Source organism: Tamandua tetradactyla, chromosome 4, assembly GCF_023851605.1.
Source record: "Tamandua tetradactyla isolate mTamTet1 chromosome 4, mTamTet1.pri, whole genome shotgun sequence".
NCBI lineage: Eukaryota > Metazoa > Chordata > Mammalia > Pilosa > Myrmecophagidae > Tamandua > Tamandua tetradactyla.
Window position 1 is genome coordinate 178,696,266 of NC_135330.1, and position 26,715 is coordinate 178,722,980.

Sequence of the window (26,715 nt, forward strand, 5' to 3'; positions counted from 1 at the left end):
CTACCCATCTGTCCTGCATGTCTATTTCTCAATCTATTTTCTGAACACTTGGATGTACATTGTACATTTGCTCCTGGAACACTTCATGTGACGTGTATTTCCTAAGGACAAAGGTATTAAGTTATGTAACCACCTTAAGTGCAGTTATCAAGTTCAAGAAATTTAACATTGATATAAAGCTTACAGACTATATTCCAATTTTTTCGTATGCCCCTATAATGTCCTTTTAAACCTTTTCTTCTCTTTCGTTATATCCTGCCCAGGATCACATAGTGCATTTAATTGTCATTGTCTCTTTACTTGCTCTTTCTTTTTGTTTAATTGTAGGAATGCATATATATAAAACATAAACTTTCTAAACTCAACCAGTTCCAAGTGAACCTTACAGCAAGATTAATCACACTCACCATGTTGTACTTCCCTCACCACCTTCCATTACCAAAACTTTTCTGTCTCCCTGAACAGAAACCCTAAACCCGTCATTCATTAGCTCCTCATTTCCACTACCCTCTACACCTGGCAACATGTACTCTAGTTTCTGTCTCTGTAAGTTTGCATATTCTCTAATATGTCCTTTATAATTTCCACAGAGCTTAAATTTAACTTCATAAATCTCTTTTGCTTTGACATCAACTTAACTTCAATAACATATGTAACCTACATTCCTATTCCCACTCTCCCAACCATTATATTGTCTTATAACAAATTACGTATTTAAATAATGAGTCCCAAATCACTGATTTATCATTACATTTTATGCATTTGTTTTTTAGATTTGCAGGAAGTAAAAAAATGTAGTTACAAACCAAAAAACACAGTAATACTGATATTTATGTTTAGCTGTGTGTTCTAGCTTGCTAGCTGCCAGAATCCTACATACCAGAAACAGAGCATCTTTTATAAGGCAGAATTTAATAAGTTACGAGTTTATAGTTCTAACGCTGTAAAAATGTCCAAATTAAAGCAAGGCTATAGAAATGTCCAATCTAAGGCATCCAGGAAAAGATACCTTGGTTCAAGAAGGCCGATGACATTCAGGGTTTCTCTCTCTACTGGGAAGGAATGTGGTGAAAACTGCTATGTTTGCTAGCTTCATCTCCAGGCTTCTTTTTTCATGAAGCTGCCAGGGGGCATATTCTTTCTTTATCTCCAGAGGTCTCTGGCTGCAAGGGTTTTGTGGTTCTTGTGGTTCTATTGCTTTCAAGCTTTTTCCAAAATGTCTCCTCTTTTAAAGGATTCCATTCAACTAATCAAGACCCACCTTGGGGGTGGGTGAAGTAACATCTCCCTCTAATCAACGGTTAATACCCACAACTGGGCCTGTCACCTCTCCATGGAGATAATCTAATCAAGTTTCCAATCTACAGTGCTGCCTTCACAAAACAGATCAGTATTAAAACATAGCTTTTCTAGGGCACATAATCCTTTGAGACTGGCACACCATGTCATTACCCTTACCAAAGATATTTATTTCTGGATGTGGCTTTGATCTATTGCTATTGTCTATTGTCTTTTAACCTGCAGAACTCTCTTTAGCGTCTCATTTAGAGCCAGTCTGGTGGTGACAAACTCCTTCAGCTTTTGTTCACCTGGGAATGTCTTAATCCTTCCCTCATTTTTGCAAAACTGTTTTTCCTGGTATGGAATTCTTGATTAGAGGTTTTTGACTTTCAGTAATTTAAATATGTCATCCCACTGCCATCTTGCCTTCCCTGTTTTTGATGAGAAATTAGAACTTAATCTTATTTATACTCCCTAGCATGTGGCATGTTGCTACTCTCTGTGGCTTTTAGAATACTCTTTTTTTCTTTGGCATTTGACAATTTGATTATAATATGCTACTGTGTGGGTCTATAAATCTGGAGGTCATTGAGGGTCCTGAATATGTGTATTCATGTCTTACATTAAATTTGGGAAGTTTTCAGCCATTATTTCGTTGTATAGTCTGTGCCCCTTTGTCTCTTTGTTCTCCTTCTGGTACTCACACAATGAATGCTTGATACACTTGATGGTGTCCCCCAGGTTTCTCAGGTTCTGTTCACTTTTCTTTATTCTTTCTTTTTCTGCTCCTCAGACTGGATGATTTCAATTGTCTTATCTTCAACATCACTGATTCTTCCTTCTGCCAGATCCAATCTGCTATTGTATTGCTCTAGGGAATATATTATTTCTGTTATGGTGGTCTTCAGCTCCATTTAATTCCTTTTCATAATTTCCATCTCTCCATTGTTTTTTTTTATTCATCTGTTAGTTTCCTGATTTCCATTAGCTTTTTGTCCATGTTTTCCTTTAACTCTTTGAGCATATTTAGGCATGTCCCAGTTTTGGTCCTCTTCATTGATTGTTTCTAAGGTTTTGATCTTCTCCTTTGCCTGGGTTCTCACTTTCTGTTCTTTGTGTGTTTTGTATCTTTTGTTGGAACCTGGATGTTTTGTTACTTTAATGTATCATTGGAATTTAGACTCTGAAGCATTTGTTCCTCAAGCCAGTTTCTGGATAGTATTACCACAGAGCTTTCCTTGAATTCTAGAAGCTAACAAAAGCAAACAAACAAACAGAAAAGGAGGAAGAAGAGGAAGACAAGGAGAAAGAAAAAAGGAAACAAGTTTCCTAATCTTTGCAGATTGACCTCTCTGAGTGTGCTCCTTCAGAGCCTATCTATGCAGTGACTTTAGAGAATAGCTTCACACCAAAGAGTAGGGGCCTCCTTGACTCTTTCTGAGAATGTGTCTACCCCTGCAAATGCCATGTGGGCCTAGGAATTCCCCTCTTTACACAAATACAAATGCCCCCTTTCATTACTCTCATCACATTTTCTGGATACTGTACTGTATGTCCTACAGCCAGCAACCCCATGCCCCAGGTGGCCATGACTCGAGTGTTCTCCCACAGATTTCTGGAGGAGAGTTCTGTGAACTTCTCTCTACATGTCAGGCAAGTTTGAGGATGGGAAGCCTGCAATGCAGGTCCTGTTTCAGTCCCTCAGGCTGCCACAAGAGAAATTGAGCTAGACATACATGCTTCCAGTGCATGTGGGAGGGTTACTCTGCTCCCTTCATACCTGGGGCTGGGCCCTGCACCGGGAGTGCAGGCAGCTCTGCTCCAACTAGTGAGACGATGAGGGAAGGGCCGGGATCTTACCACTTTAAAGTTATTTTTCTTGATTCCGTACTTGACCCGTAACTACAATCTTTAAGATTTTCTGGAGTGTTCAGAAAGATGTTTGTGCCAGTTCTTGCCAGTTGTTCAAAGCTTCTGTGAGGAGATGGAGCTCTGAAGCATCTCACTTCACCATTTGATTAGGGCAGTGCTGAACTAGATGATTTTTTTTGAAAACTGGAAATCTCTTTGTTTTAACATCCTTTCCTTTAAAAAATTTTCTGGAGTTGAAAATCTCTCTTGGAAATCCTCTCTCTCTCTCCCTCTCTGTCTCATTCCTCCTTCTTATCCTCCCCACCCTCCACTTTGAAATAGGTCGTATTTCTCTCTCAAGCCCACTTGCTCCTCTTCTTCATCATACTTCTCCCTATTTTTATGATGCATGTCAGTCCTGTTACTAGGCAGCTGTTACACTCAACCCACCACTCAGCCCTCTGAATGCTGGAAATTAGCCCCAAATAGCTTGAAAATCACCCTTCTGCACCTGCGCCATATTTACTGTGAGAGCATGAATATGGGGAGTGAAATGAACAAACCAGACAGGTTCATAAAATGAGTACAATGAGTCCCTATTTAATCATAGCGAGTCAGGTTCAGTTGTGGCGTAAAAACCATACAGTGCCCTGTGGGAATACATCAAGGAAGGGTTAAAGAAGAAAGTGCTACTATCCTTTCAGAGTTAAAAGTTAATAAAAAATAATCAGGAGAAAATTGGAAATATACAAAAGTAATATGAATCGAAAGTAGGATTTGTACATTTCTACAAATGTTGCTGCCTGTAAGTTTTGTCCGTTTTTCCTTGCCTCTGAAAAACAAAAAGAAGACACCCATAAAGCTTTCATTGATTTTATTTCATCCTCAAGCTATTGACCTTTTATTGATGTCCTGAACCTCCAGAGCTAAGCAGCTCTGCTTCTTCATTATCTACTAATGCCTTGTTGCCTTAATAATCTGATTTTTACCATGTTTCTCTGTCCTTGATTTCCCCTATCATAAAATCGAGAGCCCATTTTGGTCTTGATGCTCTTTAGCCTCTCTGCAACATTCAGCACTGCTGATCACATTTAAAAATTCTGCCTTTCCTTTACTGTTCTGAGATTATTTCAGCTCTATCCTTAGGTTTTACTTTACAACTTTCAATCATTGTTGACTTTTGTCTGTTTCAACCCATCCCTCTTAAAACATAGAGTCTCCAAAATGTTTGCTCTATTGTTTATAATTGTATAAGAAGCCCCCTCATAACTTGACATCTACTCCACAGGTAGTGTTCCACCGTGATGCTTTCTTTAGGTTGGTATTTTTTTACCTGCTGAATTCTTATGACGTAGACTCTTTTCCTTTTAATTCAAAATGTCTTAAATGTGACAGAGTGATTCAACAGTATTTCCATCTGCCAGGTATTGGCCACATACTCCTAGTTAATATCATATGAACATATCTATAGCTGTCTAGTCCTCTGTCCAGCTTGTTTATAAAAATATCAAGTGATATTAATGCTCTGTTTACTCCAAGGGACATCATCCATTATATTCCCATGGAGGGCCTTAGACACTGACTAACTGCAGGGACATGGTTGACTCTACATCAGGTGGTTAAAATATTTTGACAAAATTCATGAATTAGCAAGTGTATTAGTCAGGGTTCTCTAGAGAAACAGAACCGACAGGAGATGATCTGTAAATATGAGACTCATCAAAGTGTCTCATGCAACCGTGGGAATAAGAGTAGTCCAAAATCGTAGGCAGGCTGTGAAGCTGGAAGCTCTGCTGAAGGGTCTCGATGAACCCCACAAGAGAGGCTCATTGGCTGGTGAGAGGCTCATTGAGAGAGGCTCATCGGCTGAAGAAGCAGTGAAAAAGTTCCTCTTCTTCCTTAGAAGCCTTCTGCTGATTGGATTATCCCTGATTGTCTTATATGTATAATTTGTCTATCCACCAGAAATGGTAACTGTCTAAAATTATTAGCTTCTCAAAAACTTGAATTTATTATTACTTATTCATTCTTTGTGGAGTCTAAATACTTTGTGTTTATTGCTTAAATTTGTTTGTGTGTATTTTGTAGGCATTTGCATAGTACTGCCAATTATTGGTGCCAGAGATGGCATTGCTGTTGATTATTTCTGTTCATAGCTATGAACATCTGTAAAGACCCAAGCCTGTTTAATAGGTACTTCAGTACTAAGCACATACGAAAATTTTCTTTGACTTGATACTATGTTTGCAGGCATAACATGTTTCTGTTTATGAGTCTTTTAGACTTCTAATTAGAGCTAAATTACTTAAAACATCCATCCTTTCCATGCCAGTTAAAATCTCAGTTATCCTAGACTCCTTTACTTCCTCATTTCTCTCAATCACTGAGATACCAAATTTATGATTCTATTCTTGAATATTCTCCAAATTTATGCTGTCTTTCATTTCCCTGCCTTGGCTCTAATATCTTACCTGAAACTATTAAGTTAGCTTCCAAAATGAATTACTGATCTCTTAATTATTCCCTAATGCCATTTGTCCTCCTTACTGCTCCCACAAGTGTCTTTCTAAAACAGAAACTGTGCCTCTAGTTTAAAATCTGCCAAGATTTTATAATAGTGTCCATTTACTTGGAGAACAAAATTATAAATTCCTTGCTATGACCTACAAGAGAGTTCATAGTTGCTGAGCTCTGAAGCCTCAACTCCGGGCATTTCCCCATATGTTCTTCCAGAACAACATATGTCCCTTGGCTTCCAAGCCTTTGTGCTTGCTGCTGTCTCTGCTGGAAGTGGCCTTGCATCCCTTACCAACCTGGCTAGCCCCACTCATCCCTCAAATCATTGTGTATGTCAACATCTCATGTATGCTTCTCTCCAAGGAGGAAATTTACTCTCTTCTCTTCACTTTTGTAGAATTCTAGTCAGACTTCTGGTTCGTGCTCAATTCTTGTAGCATAATTAAGTTACTTCCCAGTTTCTTCTACGGGATTCATCTTCTCAAAGGCATGGATTTAGTTTTTGCGGGGAGAGGTATGGGAGGGAGATGTTGGTGATTGTAGTGCAGGAGCCAGGAATTGAACCTGAGTCTCCCACAGGGCAGGTGTAATCTCATTATTTTTTTGGTCATTTTACATCCCATCACTTATCACAGTGCCTGATACCATAAGGCTTCCCAATGACTGTTTGAGAAATAAAGAATGAATGAATGTATGAGTGGCCCTGTTCAGATGTCTCCTCTTCTCTAGCCTCTCTACAAACATTTTAAGACCAGGATTAATTTAATACTATTCCATGCATTTTGAGCTAAGGCCAGGGTTAGCCATTATTCCAGTTTACCTGAGATTTAGGGGTTCCCCAGGATGTAAGACTTTCAGGGCTGAAGTCCTGTGCACACCAGGATGGTTAGTCACTGTATGCAGCAATGCTTATTGTAAACTAACAGGACTTACAGTCCTATTTCAAATTATTTCTGTCTCCCGTGAGTGCAGTGGGATAGTTTTCATATTTGAATCCTCGATGGAGAAAAAGTACTGAATAATGTCTACACTCAAGGATTTTTCAGTAAATATGTTAGAACTTTCCATAGAACCCCCACAGTTATTATATATTGATGATTTAGGACATAGACTGGCAAACAGGAGATGAAGTTGAAAGTGGTCAGAGAGATGTCTCTAAGAGAAATGAGGAGGACAGAAGCATCTGACAAGCTTTAAGTTTTGAGCCCAAAGAGGGCACTACATTTCCAACACCATTAGGTACAGCCATTTTCATAAATGGTTAGAACTGCTCTGTTTAGTCATTGTTAGTTCTTAACAATGAAAAAACCAAGATATGGTACCTACAAGAGTCTCCAGCACGTACGCTGGGCTCAATAAATATTGGTTTGCTGATTGAATAACCTTGAATGACTGAGACAGAATGCTATTTCAGGGCATCGAATGAAATCCCACTCATTCTCTTCACCCCAAATCAAGATGAGACAAGGAGAGTAAGTTAGCTGGAAGATTTAACATTTACTTCTTGTAACACAGTGCAGATTTAAGCCTGGACAAGGAGAACTTCGGTGGTTCCTGACAGGTCTAGACTTAGACAACAGAGGATGGGGAGGTGTGAGGTATGAGAACTGATAAATCCCATCTTCAGTCACACCTGTGCTCAGGACAGGAACACTGATAAATGCCGTCTACAATGGCACCTGTACTTGGGACACATTTACAGCTCCAGGCCTGTTATTACCGTTTACAATCATATTGACGTTATTGCATATTTTAGTGCAGGAATATAATTTGATCCTACTATTCTATACCAATGATACCATCTATATATCACATTCACAGTTCAAAAGACACATTTTTTAACTACACTAAAATAGAATATCTCACCCCATCTAAGATGTCGTTTTTGTCTTCTCAGTTGAAATGTCAGAATTATACCATTGCAGGTGTCAAAAGAACAATGTAACATGAGTTAAAAAGCACCAAGTGTAAGATTTTAGTTCTTACTTGTTAATATTCTATTCAGATACTTGGATTACATCAATTAAATTCTTGGTTAGAATGAACAAAGTTCCAAAATGAGACAATTGTAAGGGAGAATAAAAAGATAATTTAAGTTATTGCATTTCACTGTGTAAATTCTAATGGTAGAAATATGCTTACTTTCTTGAGGTCATGAATGAGTTTATATTATATTATGAGTTCTAGTTTACTGTTTACAAAAGGACCCCAACCATCCAAAGGCCAGAGCACTGATGTTTCTTGTCTCTATATGCCTAGTACATTGATGATTACTTATGATTTTTACCTCTTGATAGTCTTCATCATCAGTCTCTTCCTTTTCCATTCTGGAATCATTTGCACTCAGGGATGTGTTAATTTGCATCTAGATTATAGCAATGACTTCCAGTGATGGGAAAAAATGGACTCTAGAGCCAGATTGGCCAGGCTTCAAGTTTCTGTTCTCCATGTGAAGTTGGGCAAGTGACATAGTTTCTTTGAGCATCAGCTTTCTCAGGATCAAAAAGAAAAGTTATCTAGGTCTCCTGCACCTGTGAAGAGTATATGTAGTGACCTCTGTGAAGCATATTGCACTTACTCAGTGCTCAAGAATAAGGCTGCCTCCACATCTCCCAGCCTGATTTCTTGACCTCCCATCATTTATTTGTACATGCTACATGCAAAGACAGTCTCATAGATGACGTAAATGTACAAAGATGACCCCTTGCCCTAGGGAAGCTCACAAGCTGTGAGGACAGATAGGAATTAAACTGATTCATATAAAACAACGTAGAATTTAAAAAGCATCCTGAGAAACTTACACATTCAGTCCTGCGAGATGGGAAGAAGATTCCTTGCTAAGTGACTTGCCAAAGGGCTCAGAGCAAATTAGTAACTAGTTGGAATCTGAAGCTGTTTTCAGATCACCAATGCAGTTCCTTTTCTATTGAACAATTATATTATTGTCATCTTTCAATGGCTCAATCATTATAAAACATCCATGTTTTCTTACAAGATGCACTAGTGTCGCATGCCAGCCTCTTTAGGGGAGGTCCATAACCTTTGGAGTGGTCTTTGCACAACACCACTTTGTTGTGCTCTGTTACACCCTGGAAATTCCCTTTTCTTTTTTGCAGCCATCACAAAATGGCCATCCTCAGTGCCTGGTGTATAGTAAATCGAGTCCTTACCTCCTATCAAAAATCTTAAAAACCACTAGATATTGCAGTCATCCACCGATCATTCCAGTCCATTTGTTGTAATTAAAAATGATAAGCTAGGGTAGTGTGACGGTGACTCAGTGGCAGAATTCTTGCCTGCCGTGCCAGAGACCGGGTTCATTTCCCCGAGCCTGCCCATGCCAAAAAAAAAAAAAAGATGAGCTAGATTCCTCATATACTTGCCTCTGGTTCTGTGAGTTCAGTGTTCACTCTCCATTACTTTCTATTTTGCTGTTTTTACACCCACCTGTATGTTGAGTTTTATAAATGAGCAAAAGTCTGTATGTGAGAAGGAAAGATTGTTGCTGATCTTGTTGCATTTATTTTGGCTGATTCAGGATTAGCAAGATTATGTGATTTTCGTTCCAGGAAAACAATAATGTATTGATTTTTGTCAGTGACAGTGCTAACAAGTTAAGAAGAGAAATAAGAAATGCTTCTATGACAAAGTCAAATAGGTTTATATTCCCTGTCTGCATTCACTAGACCTGTAGCTACTGCTGATTATAGCCTCACATCTGGAGACCTCATTATAGCCTCACATCTGGGGACCTCGTTTATCTGCTGCCCTTGAAGAAATAAAGGAGCGCATGTACATTTGTTGTGGCTGATGGTGGGTCATATACAGAACTCTCAATACTCATGTGCAGGGAATGGGTACATGTGTAGACTTTACATTTTCTTGATTGCCCTAAAGAAACTGGAAAACTCATGTTAGAAGATGCCATATTTTCCACAGTGGTCCCTACCTGAGATACTAAGGTACTCTACAAAAAGCAGCAGAACACTTACGTGTGCCTCCTTAAGTTTTGGCTGAGCGCTCACTCAGCCTGAGCATGATTAACACATAGTACAACAGGATACAGCCACACAAAGTCCTACCCTTTTTTTTGTCTTTCTTTTCTTTTCTCTTCTCTTCTTCTCTTCCCCTCTTTTCCTGCCCTCCTCCTTCTCCATTTCAAATGCAGTGTTTGCTTATATGTCAGATTGAATAGCCATAAGGGCAAAGGAAAAATTTACAAAGATTTTTAAATTGGGTGATGAAATTTTGAAAGCATTTTTTAAATAAATGCTAAATGGTCTATTGACATGAATATCAGCTGATGAATGGAAGTCAATTGCACAGAGGAACTTTCCAAACTAAAAATTTCCTTCTAGAACATTTAAAATGCTCAATACCTAGTATCAGAGAGAAAACTGCTTCTTCTCAAATAAGTAAAACCTCTGTATATTTTTATGTTTCCTTAGTATGGCCTCTAGTTTTACTCTGAAGTTCTAAAAAATATTGCCTGAATTTCTTAAAAGATGCATATTTCCAAGAGCATATCAAATATTTAAATGACTACTAATTGAAATTTTTCTGTTCTTCATATTTTCTATTTATAAATTATTTGTAACACTCCATAATAGTGTTAAACACACGTTAAACATTGAAAAATATAGTTGACTGATTCATTTTTTAAGTAATTTTTCATTTGAAAGATAAAGATTATTCACAATCATCTGTTAAATGCACAGTGGATGGGGCATCTGGAAATTATTGTGGCAAAAGAAGAATGGAGGAAATTTTGAGAAACACTGTAAAAAAGACAGACCTGTTGAATAAAATCATTTGCTTGACAAATTCAATCATTGCTTTCGTATCCCCATTGATTTTCACAGGTATAAGCCATTGGTTGAGACATTCCTGGGCGAGAAGAAGAAACTGCCTGCTGAGGAAAAATGTCGACTGGTTCTCCAACAGTGTAAATTACAAGGCTGGCAGGTTGGTGACCTACAAGCTTCTAAAATATCACTTTAGGAGTTTCAGTAAGTGAGCTGAGTCATTATGGGGAGCCACCAGGTCTTACTGGCAAAAACAGATTCTTTGATGTGTTGTTAGCAAAGCAAACCATTAAGTGTAGTCCCTGGAAATGTATCAGTCTTTATTATATACTGATTTTAGCAGCATGCAGTAAACACATGAAGGGAAAGCAAGAGGCTCTCTTTTGCAGCAGCCATGAGCAGTTTGTGGAGCTCCATTAAGTTTGCCCATGTCTCGGATTTAAACTTGGTTACTAAAGCTTTTCGAAGTACCCAAAAGCAAGCAGAAGTCAGAGAAACCAAATATGAGGAACTAGGGTTGATTTTTTTTTTTTTTAATCTCAAAACTTCTATTTCGTAAGTGCTCCTTAGACCCAGACTTTCCTGGCTCATTCATGTTTTGCTCCCTTTTTTCTGTTTCTTAGTGCCCTACTTCTCACCTACCTAATATACTGAAACTGGCACTGTCCTTTGAACCTCATGTGAGGCCTAAAGTGTCAAAACTGGAAATGTTTAATTATGTTCTATGATACTTTCTAATGGCCCAGCCCAAGGACCCACTGGAAATACAGCCAGCCTTCCGCAGGTGGGAAATAACAGGAGACAAAAATAACATGAGAAATGCTCATCAGACACAGTAGGTGACAGCTTTGGATTTGTTTAATCCGTTTAACGGTATCTAAATGCCATCCTTCTCTAGTATTAGGGAGAAGAGAAATGAAGTTTAAGAGACTTGAGAAGTTAACATTTGAGCAGTAGTGAGAAACAAAATGACGCCTCAGATGCCAGGGAGTCCTTAGAAGCTTCTCGCTTAACCATAACCCAAAGTGCACAGGTGGTGACCAGCACAACGGTTCATAGACTGGGCATCCCACAACAATTAAAGGGGAAATATATATAAATGAATCTTATGAAGAAAAAAAAAAGCTTAGGGTGCATGGGTCATTCAGTCACTCGAAGTAGAATGCTTGCCTTCCATATGGGGGGCCAGGGTTCAATTCCTGGACCATACACACAGGGGGTAAAAAAAAAAAAAAGGAAGATTGGGGAAGTTCTAGAAGTGAAAATGTACGCTAATTAATGAGGCCCAAAATGAGGACTTGGCTTTAGAGACGACATGAACAGATGCCTTAGAATTGCTGTGCATCTCTGAAAGTGGTCCAGTCTACATCGAACAGGTAGAAAAACTGAGCTGACAGGAGCACACTCATCTGTCTATGACAAAGAACAAAGAACCTGGCATCTTTGGCATTGATGAGTAATGATTTAATTGTCTGTGCCACCCAGTCTCTTTCTTCATTATCTTTTTTCTTCTCTTTCTTTTTTTTTTAAACTAATAATGGAAGTTGAACTTTAAATAACAGTCTGAAGGAGGACGCTTACACAGTCTGTAGTTGTCATGGATGCATATCAATGCCAAAAGATTGAATTAAAAAAGGAAGGAGGAAGGAAGAATTACTAACAAAGAATGATGTCAGCTAACCGAGCTAGGGTCAGTGACATAAGATGTGGGCTTCACATATAGAATTATTTAACAAGCTTGTACATAACTGAAGTTAACTGAATCTTGCTAGAATTTTTAAATAATTGGATAGTAGTGGCTCATTAATAAGTTAACACTCATGCTTTCTTGTATTTTTTTCCCTTTAAGGAGTATCCACAGATAAAGTTGTTTTTATTATTATTATAAATGTTATAAAAGAAGCTTGTGTTGTTAGAAGAAAGTGAGGGAAATCTGGAATAACTCTTCTGGGAGAAAAGTGGCTGTCAGAAGTCCTGAAGCCAGCTGTCAGTCATTCCAACAGACTGTTGAAAACCTGGAGATCAAATGTGGGAGGCTGGGAGACAACTTGGTGTGCTCTGGCAGCCGCCGTTCCCTCTCCCTGTAGCTACAAGACTTGAAATTGCAACCAAAAGATGACATTATATTGAAATATACATTGGGACTTAGAAAAAGTGCATCAGAATAAAACGTGGGAAAGAACTCCCATTTCATTGCACTAGCCAGTTTTTCCCCTCACTTTGTAATGCCTCAAAAGGAGAAAAGGAGGTTGACAACATAGGGAGAAAAAAAAAAGAAATCCATTTCACTGTGCATATTTGCTAATGTGTTCAATGTTGTCTAGTTAGGGAAGACTCTTTTTTCTTCAGCTTCCTATGTTTTATGCCACAAGACAAATAATTGACTTCACAGAAACAAAGCTTATTCATGTTTCACTTTTATGCTAGGCAGGCAGCAAAAGAATTTTTTTTTTTGATCATTTGTTCCTGACCTGAAAAGTCAAGCTCCTCAGTTTCAAAAGCAAAGCATTTATTTGAAATGTGTTGATAGTTCCTTGTAGGGTTTCTATTAGTTCTATTCTGGATTGTTAATCAGTAAAGTGATTAAATAAGGAGCTGTTTTACTGAAGCAATGATGAAGGGTGTAAGGGATGATTGATCTCTCTGTAGCATGATTCCCAAATTGCAGTGTTACGGTGCATGTTTTGATTAAGCAGTCAATTTGCATCCTCGGGCCCAAATGGTTAGCCTGAATTTAATAGTTATCCTTTTCCATTTTTTTTTTAAAAGCAAAGCTAGAGGATAGAAGAGACTGGAGTCATCTTTTGCTCTTTTAGCTACCTATGGTGTTAACGAGAAACTCAATTATCTTAACTAAAAATAAGATCCTTTCATTTCCACTCAAATGAGTCTTGGCAATCTTGTGGGATTTCTTCATTCCTCCTTACCTTGAATCAAAGCTGTACAAGGAAAACCTTTGAATCATCAGTTTGGAGAATCTACCTCCATGATTCTAATAGTCTTAAACACGGTTAACAATTCAGTAGGCTGTTGTGGACAGGAGGACGTCCTTCTGCATCAGGTGCTGGTAGAGCCATCTTGTCCCCAGTGCTGTTGCGCTTGGTACCGATCCATGCATGCAATTCATTCTTTATGTAGTCATGGGTTGGCGATCAGTGTGTGAGGCCCTAGAACTTTTTAATATTTAATAAATAACAATTCCTCTCATCCATAGAGTGCGTCACAATGATGCCGTTTTTTACTTGCTTTTGTTTGAGCCTAATAAGAACTCAATGCAGAAAAAAGGAAGTAGGTGAATATTAATAAACTCATTTGAGATATGAGGAAATTGAGTCTGAGAGAGAGCCCCTTGTCTTAGAGATCAGTGGACTGATCGCAATATCAGGTGCAGTTAATATTTAGTTTGAGTGGGAAGGCCCCTGTGTAGAGACTAACAGCTAGTTCTCCCTTTGCAGTGTTCTTTCCACTGCATTTAACTCGATCGATATCTTCTAATATAACTATCTCAGGTCCTTTTGTTCAGATTACAGAACTTAAAAGGGATAGATTATGTACCACAGGACTAGCGCTGATCAAAGGAACTTACATATTTCTTTTATTAGTCTTAGAAGATTTCTCCTTGTAGTTAGTGTTTTCCTTTTATGTTTATAATTCACCTGGTAGATGAAGAAAAAAACAAGCTGCCTACTTTCTGTTCAGACCAATTCTGATCAGAATCTTTCCTGCTCTGTCAGCCTACTGGCCCTTAAATAGCACAGCACCTTTGGACTCTACTTCCTACTGCGTCTCAAAAAAAAAAAAAAAAGAGAGAGAGAGAAAGAGAGAGAAAGAGAAGACTATGAGGAAAGGAGAAGATAAGAAGGAGGGGAAGACAGAATGAGAAAAACTAGACTTACATGAAGAGTCTCAGGAGGTGTTTGACTTTTATATACTGTTTACTAAGTTACTATCCTCACTTCTGGTTCTAAGGACTAAGATCTAGAGACTGGTCACTATGTTAGACTATCCAAAGAAATTAAAAAGACAGAGAGACATCAGTGGTGTGAGTTGGGATTCAAGTTGGAGTTTGATTTCATGACTTCAGCAAAGGCAGTTTGAAAACAATTATATTATTAGATTTTTTAAATAGATCTACCTATCTGTAGCTTGCCAGTCTTTGCTCACAGGCCACACTCTCGGTGAGGTCCTCTCTGACTACTACTTTAAAAGACCTAAAGTCCCCCCACCTTCCTGGAGTACTTTCTCCTTCTTCTCTGCATTTTTCCTCTCCATAATAGCTATCACCTTCTCTTAGACCTCAAATTGTACATCTCTATATTGTTGTTTATTGTCCATCTTGCTTCTATTAGCACACAAACTCTAGAGAAAGGGTTTGTGTCGGTTGAGTTTGCCACCAACTCCATCAGAGAATGGTAACTGGCTTGCGGAGATCCTCTGTCCATATGTGCTAAACAAATAAATGAGGTTTTATAAATTAGGAAACACAAAACAGTACTATATATTTTCTATGGGTACACAGACATATGAGAATTTTAAAAGTCTGCAATAATTGACACAAAAACATAAAAGTAGTAGTATCTTGGTACTTTTTTTATGATATGACCATCAATGGAATTTCAGGCTTTATCCACATTTATAAGATAAATATATTCATGCATGCGTTCTGTAATTACAAATGATTTTTAAATATGTAACCATTGTAAAATGTAAAGAATAAAACGTCTTACAGGGTCAAATGAACTATTAAGACTTTAAATCACACTGACTGTGCATTACACCAAAGCAGTTTTGCTTTTAAAATACATAGTTAACCCATTGGGTATTTTACATCACTAGTCCTTACTTCTCAGAGTAATAGTCAGCTCTTTTTCACGTGGTTTGAACTAATTAACTACAGGTTTTGAAAGCCTCACTTATGTTACTATTCCCATACATACTCAAGACCACTGCTTTTATATAATGTGGTTATAGTGAAGAAAAATCCCACAATGCTGTGGTATCTGGAAGTGAATCCTGCTTACTTGTGGTTTCTTGTCCATAAGTGTTTAAAGCGAGACAACTGTATTTTTAAAATACTGTGGACAAGTCAGGGTTTTGTCCTTATTTGCATGGCACAATTTGAGTAACTTGTTCAAAAAGGAATGGAAGGTTCTTGAAATGAATGGAGTAGAACCCTGTAATACTATCTTCCAGTGCTGTTTTCTGTCTCACCAGGTATGTTTTTCTTTATGATAGAGTCCCTGGATTTCTTTCTTCATGGGAAAAAATTTTTTAATTAAATCATAATTTGAAAAGTACAGCTTAATTTCTTTTAAGCCACTCGTTTGTAACCATCTCCTACTCGGTTTATAAAAATCATCCAGATATCTTATTGATCTGAATATATACATTTAAATACAGCTCTATTTTAAGGTAACTTTAAAACTAATCCCACCAAAATTAGGTACATTTAATAAAAAACTTCCTGCCCTGACTACTGCAAGCCATAGAAAAATGATGGGCAGGCATTTAGGCCTGTGTTGAAGTGTTGAACATACTTGTTTTGCATATTATGTCATTTATATAAAATGAAAATCTTTGAAACTAATTCTAAGTGGAAAAATAAGTGGTATAATCTGATTTTCACACATTTTATATGAATCAACTGGCTATAGGATGATTTCTTCTGTGTAGTTATTTGAATGCTATATTCATTTTAAAGCCATCTGGAGGGATGACTAATGGAGAAACAAATCTGTCAGAGAATCGATTCTTGGGTTGCCAGGATGCTGCTTTAGAACACAGAAACTCATAGGACGAGGCAAAAAGTCGTGATTTGGGGATGGTCTTGCCCCCATTTCAAAGTGATAAATTTAATTGACGTTTCAAACAGAGATTTATAGAACTTTGTGGTGGGGGAGGAAAGCTTTGTGAGCAAGCAGAGAAGTGTGTCTTGTGTGGGCCCTTTGAAGCAAGTGCTCATGATGTTTGTTACTGAAAATTGTAGGGGGAGAATTTTAGATATTTCGATTATAATCTTAGAGATACTTTATATATCCTCCAGCATTCTTAGGATGAGATGTCAGACACAGGAAAACTTCCGGTGATTTATCCAAGATTATACAGACAGGAAGCAAGAAAAGATATTAGGACTTTCATTCCAATCAACAACCCACATGATGCTTCCTGGTGTGTGTGTGTATGTGTGTGTGTGTGTGTGTGTGTAACTGAGAGAGAGAGACAGAAAGACAGAAACAGAGAGGGGCAGGAAAGAGACCATTGGAAGAAATAATGACACTCTTAAAAGGCAAGCTCACAATTATAATAAAATAGACTTTTCCTATTTGTATTTACTCATTGACCAAAAGAAAAGAATATATTCCAATCATGATTTTCTTTATCATCATCTTCTAATGTAATTTTCCAGTCATGGACCAGATATCATTGTGTCTTTGTCAGATATGCAGTCTTGAAGGAGTCTTTCTTACAGTGCTGAGAACTCCAAGATAAACATTTTACCATAGCATTATATACAATCAGTAGAATGAAGGATTTATGATTTCATTAATCTAAAATAGTACAGTAGAGAAACGATAGTAAAAGTGAGAGCAAAAAACTGTTAAAATTTTAAGCACTCTACCTCTTCCCCTTTTTTACATTTTCTAAGACAATTGTATTACAGCCTTGGCTCTTATTAGTACAATAAATTAATGGTTAATAACCTTTATTTTATTACTCAAGGAGTACTTCATAAATCAACTGTAAGTACAAGCTAGAAAATAGCCTATAAAATTATTCTTTCTCTTGTATTTCTTCTCTTTCTCTGAAATTATTAATGCTGAAAATAATAAACAGGAATCTAAGAGACTCTCTTGTAGTCTGTGTATTCTAGCATTGTCAGCACAGTCACGCATGTCCCTTTTTATGCTTAAACTAACCACACACACACACAGCATACACATATATATTAACATTTTTAAATAAAAGTAACATGTATTCTTGACAAGAACTTTGGAAAATAGAGATAATAAAAGAAGAAAAATTTTAAATCCTATCCATAATTGAGCTGCCTATACATAACTGCTGTTAATATGTGGAGTTTATAAAAGTAATGTATGTATGGTTCTTGGTTGGTGTCACTTCCCCACCCTTTTTACTCTGCGATTCATGAGGACTGATATCATGTCTTTTACTCTTTTCTATTTTTCACGAGTATTTATGTACGTGTGTGTGTGTGGACATTGTGTGTGTGTGTGCATTGTATGTGTGTGTGTGTAATATTCATATACCCCACCAAATGTGGCCTGCAGTGGAAACTCATTTGTTGAGTGAATAAGTGAACAAATGACTGACATCCCCACTTTTTATTCTTATCATCACATTTTCTCTTTGGAAATGAAAGTATTCTCAAATCAAGTCTTGCTGACAGGTATGATAGTTTCTGCCTCTAAAGTAATTTCTTATTTTCCACTCAGCTCCATTCGGCAAAGGCTTGATAAATAGTTGCTTCCCTATCTCTAATCCAACTTTCATCTCTTGTGAATCAATCTCATTTCCCCTAACTCCAGGTTTATTGATTGATTCAGCAAGCATTTATTAAGGACCTTTAATGTTCCTGGAGTTATGCAAAGCAGTTGTGGTTAATAGCAAAAAAAAATAGACTTGCATTTCCCTTTTTGCACAGGGCTTACAGTCTAGAAAAGGAGAGAAGCAATGAACAGGAAAAAACTAAGAAATTATTACTATTGGGATCTTTACTGTCAGAGAACCACTAAGGGCACTGTTCTAGTTTGCTAGCTGCCAGAATGCAATATACCAGAAATGGAATGACTTTTAAAAAGGGGAATTTAATAGGTTGCTAGTTTACAATTCTAAGGCTGAGAAAATGTCCCAGTTAAAGCAAATCTATAGAAAGGTCCAATCTGAGGCATCCAGGGAAAGATACCTTGAACCAAGAAGGCTGATGAAGTTCAGGGTTTCTCTCTCGAGTGGAAGGGCGCATGGTAAACGCAGTCGAGTTTCTCTCTCAACTGGAAAGGCACATGGTGAACATGGTCAGGGTTCCTCTCTCATCTGGAAGGGCACATGGTGAACATGACATCATCTGCTAGCTTCTTCTCCTGGCTTCCTGTTTCATGACACTCCCCAGGAGGCATGTTCCTTCTTCATCTCCAAAGGTTGCTGGCTGGTGGACTCTGCTTCTCATAATGCTGCAGCATTCTCTGCTCTCTCTGAATCTCTCATTCTCCAAAATGTTTCCTCTTTTATAGGACCCCAGAAACTTATCAAGACCCACCCAAATGGGTGGAAACATGCCATCACCGAATCCAGTTTAACAACCACTCATGATTATTCACATCTCCAGGGAGATGATCTGATTACAGTTTCAAACATATAGTATTGAATAGGGATTATTCTACCTTTATGAAATGGGATTTTGATTAAAACATGGCTTTTCTAGGGTCCATACATCCTTTCAAACCAGCACAGGCACTTAATAGCAAATACAGGGGAGCACTAATTTAGAGAGGCCAGTGGCCATGAAGGGTATCTGCAAGCCATGTTGAGGCTGAGATCTGAAGAATGATGAGGAACTGGTCATAAATGGGGCAGGGAAGTGGATCCTAGGGAGATGGGGGGGTGTGCCCAGTCCCTGAATAGAGAGCAGCCCGACGGAACTGATAGAAGAGTGTGGTCTGGCACTCTTAACCCGGTGAAGAGCAGGAGAAAATGATGCTGCAGAGCTGTGTTTCTCAGACTTTTTTCATTACTACCCACTAAGGAGAAAAATTAGTAAGAGAAATTAAATGCTAAGGAATTTAATATTAGGGGGAGTAAAAAACCTTAGCTATTGTAATGACACATAGCCCTTCAAAGATCAACCCAATTTGATAGTATCTGGCTCTTCATAATAGCTGCTAAGAAAAGGTGACCATGCCTGTCCCTAATCCAATTCCATCTCTTATAAATCAACCTAATTTACCCCTGATTCCAGGTTTATTTATCCTTTCAAAAAATATTTATGGAGCATTTATTATTACATGCTACAAACCCTTGTAATAACTAAGATATTTTAGCCCCTCAAAAACCACTTTTCCTCCTTAGAGGCAGTGTCACCTGGCTGAGAAGCATGCTAGAGGTCAGCAGAGGTCAGGCCAGGTGGGGCCTAGTGGGAACTAAGGCACAGCATTCTATTTCAAATCCAAAATGAAGCTATTAATGAGCTTTAAAAAAGGCAGCAACAAGATCAAATTTAGGCTCTAAAAAAATTACTCTGAGTTGTATTATATGTGACTAAAATAAAAAGTTTTTAAAAAAAACTTTACTCTCTTAAGTAAAGAGAGTATTGTAGGAGACCAAGAACAGATCTGGGACAACCAGTTGGCAAACTAATGTACAAGGCAAAGCAATGGTGGATGTGACAAAGCTGGTAGCTGAGGAAGTGGGGGAATAGGAGAGAGCCTCACAGGGGCCTTCAATCATATGCTTATTAAATTTTATTGATTTGAACAGTGGAATCTCTTTTATAACAAAAATATTAACTTGCCAGGAATATTCCCACGCTCTTAACAAATGTGAATTTGCTATACAAAATAGGCATGGAACGATTGAAGACAGGAAAGATCTGTCCCTATAAGAGCTGAAAGCAGAAGATAGCTCACGAAAATATACATAGATGGGTCTCAAAGCAAACATGAACACACCGCATTAAAGTATTTGAAAAATTTGGAAAGCTATGTAAGTTTTTTTGAATATCTAAAAATACTCCCAAGGATGAACAGTATAAGATCAGATGCCCAGGATGTAATGGCAGGAGTATTAATGTTTTTTAAAAGTAAAGCCAACATCAGAATACATAAATGCAAGTAACTAGCCAGATGCTGATGGTAAAAGGTCTTTCTCCACATGTGCCTGGATACGCCCCAGTAAGTGCAATGGCTGTGAATGTATTTAGGCTGCTGTTAACCATTTATAGCATATGCATTCCATGGGAGCAAGTAATTATTATTTCATTATTTAGGCCATTTTGTAAATCAATATGTTACACTGAAATATTTAGATTAATATATTAAATCAATACATTAACTTATCCAATGTACTTTTCTCTGTGATTTGAAGCTAATCAGCCTTGCTTAGGTTTGCTAATCGTAATGTCATCACTTTGGGTGAAGGGATATTTTTTTAAGTGCTCTTGAATGTATAGTATGATTTCCATAATGAAATAATACATAGGATCACATAGTGAGTAATTCATTAATATTCTCAAAATAGTAGTTTTATTCATTGCTTCCTGCTGTACAGGTCATACTGTTCTAGGTAAGAGTAATTAATTTTTCTTAACCTGTAATTATATGTAATTCAAGCCAAACCATCTTCTTCCAATACCAGCAGATACAGTACTTGATGTGTGTGGCTGTAATTATCTTTTCTATGTTGAAGTTAAACTTGAAGAATAGTCTATTTATAAGAAAGAGAACTTATACTTTAGTATAAGTGTATCTTTTGAGATGTTTAAATATACATTCAGAGATAGGTTGAACATTAGAATATTTCTACTTAGTAGTTTCTCAAAACTACCATGAACATGGAAAATGTTAGAATATTAATAGCAGAATATTCACACAATAGAAATAATGATCATCCCTCAGAAACTTACTGAATCAAAAAAGCAAATGGGGGAAACCAGATGAATTCTACCCGGAGAGGATGAATTTTACTTAAATAGTTTATTTTGTGAGCTTCTTTGAGGGATCAATCATAGTCTATTCATTGTTGAGGTCCTCTGACACAAGAAAAGCCTTTGGTAAATGCCTGGTTAGTGAATGAATTAATGATGAGCGAATGAATGGACAGGACAGATGGTAGGATGGATGGATAAATGAATAAATGTGAGACAAAGAAAATCAAGAAAAAGTGAGATGTAGTACATTGAAATGTTAGGTGAAAAATACATGGAACCAGGAAAAAATGAAAAGTGAAGGACTGTTCATAGAGTGCGTGTGGAAATGTTGGGGTTGCTGGTGGCAGTATTACTTGGAAGAGAGGACATGTAGGTACAGAAGCCGCTTGGCATTGTCAAAGTAAACAAGAACAGTGCTTTAAAGGAACACCGTGACATTCTCAGATTGGCATGAAGGAAAATGGGGTTGATGGGGTAACTAAGCAGATATCAAAGCACATAAAAGAAAGATTGTATTGTTCATATCATTGTCAACAAATCTATTTTAAAAATGGGAACGAGTTTGTATCAGCAGGGCACTTTAAGAGCTGCTAGGATATTTTTCTTGTATGTTAATATTATAGTGAAAGAAGATGCCTACTTTTAATTTAACAATGATATGACATATTCTGTCAATAATTATTATTAGAATAATGCTAATGTTTTTAAGCAAAGGAAATTGAAATATTAATATGAATTTCTTATCAGAAATCATGAAAATAAAGTATTTTCTTTGAAGCAAAAGAAAAACCCACCTAGCATTCACAACAAAACATTTCTCAATAAAATATGGTCTATGGTAATAATTAATGAAGACATTCCAATAGATGTAAAGGGATAATACCTAACATTATACTGACAACAGTATTAATATTCAATAACAACTGTGCATAGGAATGCTGTAGCACTGATAGTATGTACAGAAGTCTCAAATTGGTTTTCTGCCCTGAAGAAGTATATGGGAAGTTAAAATAATAGTAAATAACATCTCTTGTAGTGGGCTATAAGTGTTAACTCTCCAGAGCTACAGACCATGTTACGGAGAGCTTTGCGTGCCAAACTCAAAAGTATGCAGTTTAGCTTAAAAAAATATGGAATCATCAAAGGTCTCGAGGATAAATAATTGGCAGCAGTATCCAAGGTGTGTCAAAAAGCAGATGAAGAATTAGAGGGCCATCTGAGACCTAGATTTCAGTCTGCAATAATTCAGTACCAGAGCTGTGGTGACACTGGAAACAGAAAGAAAGGCTAGATTCCAGAGTCAACAGGAAAAATCAAAAAGCCAGGGCTGGAAATTGGATATGGAAAAATGAATGAACATTGTTTTAAAATTCTGGGTTTTCTCATTTGTATCCCTGACAAACTTAATATCTTTGTTTCTTGAATCATTTAAATGGATTTTTATGAAATGAATGATTTCGAATGCTTTACACTGATTCAAAAATTTAAGAATTATTTAATTACAATGAAGGCATCAGTTTTCTAATATCTAAGGGAAAAAGAGAGCTTCAAGAAGGAAAAAGTGACCTAAAGCTTAGCTGCTTAAAGTGTAGTCCACAGCCCATCACTGGTATCAGCAGAGAACTTGCTAGAAATACCGAATCGCAGGCCCCACCCCTGATCTGTTGAATCAGAATCTACAATTTTAACATCCCCAGGCAGTTAATATATACGTTACGAATTGAAAATTTATAGCATCAAGAGCTGGTTTGAGTCACTGATAACCTTTTCCAGAACAGGTATATGCACTTTTTTTTTTTTTAACATGGGCAAGCACCCGGAATTGAACCCCGGTCTCCAGCGTGGCAGGTGAGAACTCTGCCTGCTGAGCCACAGTGGCCCACACTATGCACTTTTAACTTGTACCAAGAGTGCAAGGTTGTAAGCAGGAAGTTTCACAGGAGATCCATAAAAGTGTCGTTTCATGGGTACATCTGCCCCTTCTTCTGTCTACTGTGATATGTGAGTCTCACTGGCTGGAGTCTGGAAAGCACAGACCAATCTTATCTCTGGCACTAACATTCTGGATGGCCTTGTGAATAGCATATAATTTTTCTAAAACTTATTTTCTCCTCTCATAAAATGAAGAGGCTCAGCTAGGCGATTTCTGAGATCTAACTAAAACTGTATGGGTTATGGAAACTCTGCTTTTTTGCTCCTCTCTTCAAATGATGAATCCTATGACGCTAGTCTGTCACAGATATTGTGAGGGCATGTTTCCTTAGGGAAATTGTACTATCATCTCAAAATAAGGTTTAGTGATTTTTCTCTACCACCCATGAGTAACTAAAAAGCCTTATGTCATTATAATTGTTATGTCTTTTTTTTTTTTTAAACAGAGCCATGTGACTTGAGATTTCTAATTGGGAAACAATTGCTGTATTTGGTGACAGTAAATTAAGTAATTAACATGTAGGATACAAAATACAAACATCTGTGTCTTCTTCAAATTAATAAGATTTCACAGATATTTCAAATCGGGGCTTCCACAATTTTTCTATGATATAAATAGGTAATATGTTTACATTAGCCATTTTTCTTTCAGTTTCTTTTACTCAGAGCAAAAGTTCATTTCATACAAAATATATCAAAGGATAATAGTTATATTTTTCTTTGTAAAGACCTATTTCAGAGCCACTCTCCAGAAACACACAGCACTCAGACAAACTGTCTAAAAAAAAAAAAAAAAAACTGTTTCCTAGGTTCTCTTAACATCTCTCTACTAACGCAGCTTCCGTGCCACCTACATTCCCTCACAACTGCCATTCCAGGCTTTGTCTGTACTTCCACAGCCTACACCGTTTTTAAAAATCCCTGAAAACTGTAGCAGTAATTGAGGCTTTGGAAGTCATCAATGACAATTTTGTTTAATCTTTCAAAATCTGTCACTTCAAAAAAAAAGAAAGAAAGAAAGAAAAGAAACCCTAGTGGTTTTCTAATAAAAATAGCGATGCCTGTAATTCACAGATGGTTTACTTTTACAGGCGTTAGAATGACATTAACATTTTAATCTCAGATAAGAACACTGTCATTTAGGGAGCTCAAAGGGAGAGGGCTCAGTAGGATAGTGTTTTAACCTCTCCTCTTCTCTGGTTATGAAGAAGCATCCTTTCATTAGAGAACACTCCCAAAGTCTGAGAATCTGGTGTGATCCTGATTAATCTTAATTTGTTGGATTTGATATGCAGCATTCAGGCATTGATTACAGAGTAAGTTTGCATGAATTTGTTTCATAGAAAATAATTAAGATGGCCAACAGTTTTTTTGCCAGTTGATGTCAATTAATAGACAGTGAAGAACGCTGAAAATCTAGAATTCATATGCTTCTGCCTGGGTTTTCCTGATAAAGATTCTTAGATTGATTTTTCCTCATTAATCTCCAACATCAGTAATAGCAGAGAACTATCAAGGACTGAAATGCATGCTCAGAATGGCTTCTGAGGAAGACCTCTGAAATACTGCTAAAATACTAATATTGTTATTTTAGAATGGAAGAAATATTTACTATAAAAGTAACATCTCTAAAAGACCAGCAAAAACAAACGAATGTTAAAATTTTCATTGGCCATTTCCAAACTTGGCTAAGCCATGAATTATTTAGGGAAAAAATAAAACGGCCCTTTGGATAACAGTAAAGTGTGCAAAATAGCTGAAAAAAGAATTTTTTAAAAAAGTATCTGAGGGTAATGGTACTGCATTTTTACAATCTTTAGCCTTAACTCAGCAGGATGCTTGCATTGTGGCTTTTCTGACTTCAAAGTCTCTCCTCTTCCCACTGAAGAAACACAAAGCTCTGGAGGATTTGCATGGAAACTACACCAAAAATTCACCTGGAACTTTGAGACCAGACCCACTCTACAAACACCTACCAATAAATGTGCCTGCCTGTCTAGCACTCTGCCTTCCCTCTGAAGTGCCCTGTGCCTTATCTATAATATCCTATTCCTTTCTTATCTTTAACCCAACCCAGGACATTCAGATCTGCTGGGTGAGATCCTCAGTCCATTTATCAACTAACCACTATTGGGTGCTGTGAAACCTCCTGAGAAACCTAACGAGAAAAATCCACATCATCTTCCATATTTACTCCATTTCTATTTTAGCCTCCATATTTGAGTTGTCAACTATCTTCTTAAAATACTCTATTGTTACTATTTTTGGATTCAAATACTCTTTTTCTCATGTCCTTTTTTCTTAGTTGCAGAGAAGGAAGGAATGAATCCTTGATCTACACTACAACCTTATATTTACACCACTAATGGCCCATTTTCACATCACTTCTCTATGTGAATAGAGACCTACTACCTTCTATGTTCTCTCTCCTGCTTGCTAAATGTCTTCAGGGTCTAGCTTTTGTTTCCGTTTTCTGTCACACTTTATTTTCATCCTAGAAGTCACTATGGTTGCTGTGATTCATCTTATATCAGGACTTCATTATTTGCTCATGCCTGTAGTTTTCATTATGAATTTATCCCCACCTCCCAATCACTTATGAACATCAAGAATATTTTTCCATTTTCTTCAATAAATATAAATATAAATAATGGCAAATATGCAATACAACATAAGAGAAGAAAATAGTCATTCACAGAATGCTCTGGGAACACAAATGAAAAGGCATCACAACCCTACTAGAAGTGAAGAAGTGAGTATCAAAATGTACTAGTATGTAAGTCTAATTTCAGTTCTTAAAATAATTAAGAGTTGGCTTACAGACAAGCGGCAGTTTCAGAGTCTTCCAAACCTGAACCTTTGATTCCATTTTACAACCTTGCCTTGCCAACCGTCTCCCAAAGTCAACTCAATAATCCATTCTCCAGACAGTTCTCAAAAGGAACTTTATAAACTTCAAATAAAGTTTCCAAAATTATTTTTATACAACTTAGACCTGACCTGATTTAAATCTTCTGGTGCATCCCCATGACTTGCAGGAAAATAGCCACATTTTTCCTGAAATACCCTTCATGAAGTGGCCACAAGTTACACATTCAGCCTCTTTCTCCATCACTTTCTGCAAGACTGTATGTACCCCCAAGATGGTCTGTAGTTCTCTGATTCTTACCTTTCATGTGCTAGTTTCTCTGTCTCAAATTCATCTTCCACCATCTCTAAACTGCCTGGAAAAGTCCTGCTTATCCTGCAAGCCTAAGTGGCTTAGATAATATGCCTCTTATGTTATTATCTGACCCCCAGCAGATTTACTTGATTATGCCCTCCCTTCCGTTGCTATATTCCTAGACCATAACTCTATTGTTACATTAAACATGTATTATTTCAAGAATTTTTTTCACTGCCTACCTTCCCCACTAATCTATGAACTCTTTGAGGACAGGAGTCACCTTTGTGGTCCCCAAATCTACTATAATTCTCAGGCAAATTTAGGATTTTTGAGTGTGGCTGTTGGAAATGTCATTGTGAGATATCTTAGTCATCCAATCCAACTCCCTTCCTACCCAGGGTCTCCACCACTCAGGGGGAGGAGCCAGAATCAGTGTGCCCTACTTCCATTCCACAGGTCTTTTCCCAGTATACTTCCCAAGTGGTCATTCTTGATTCCTTGAT

At 37.3% G+C, this 26,715-nt stretch overlaps 1 protein-coding gene across 8 annotated transcripts in view; it reads left to right on the forward strand.

Annotated features, from left to right (window-relative positions):
* Positions 1-26,715, forward strand: part of MYO16 (myosin XVI) — a 717,568-nt gene that overhangs the window by 593,973 nt on the left and 96,880 nt on the right. For all 8 annotated transcript variants that reach the window (XM_077158660.1, XM_077158661.1, XM_077158656.1 and 5 more), the window contains one exon: positions 10,512-10,614. In XM_077158660.1, coding sequence (XP_077014775.1) covers positions 10,512-10,614 — 103 coding nt within the window. The remainder of the gene's footprint in view (positions 1-10,511; positions 10,615-26,715) is intronic.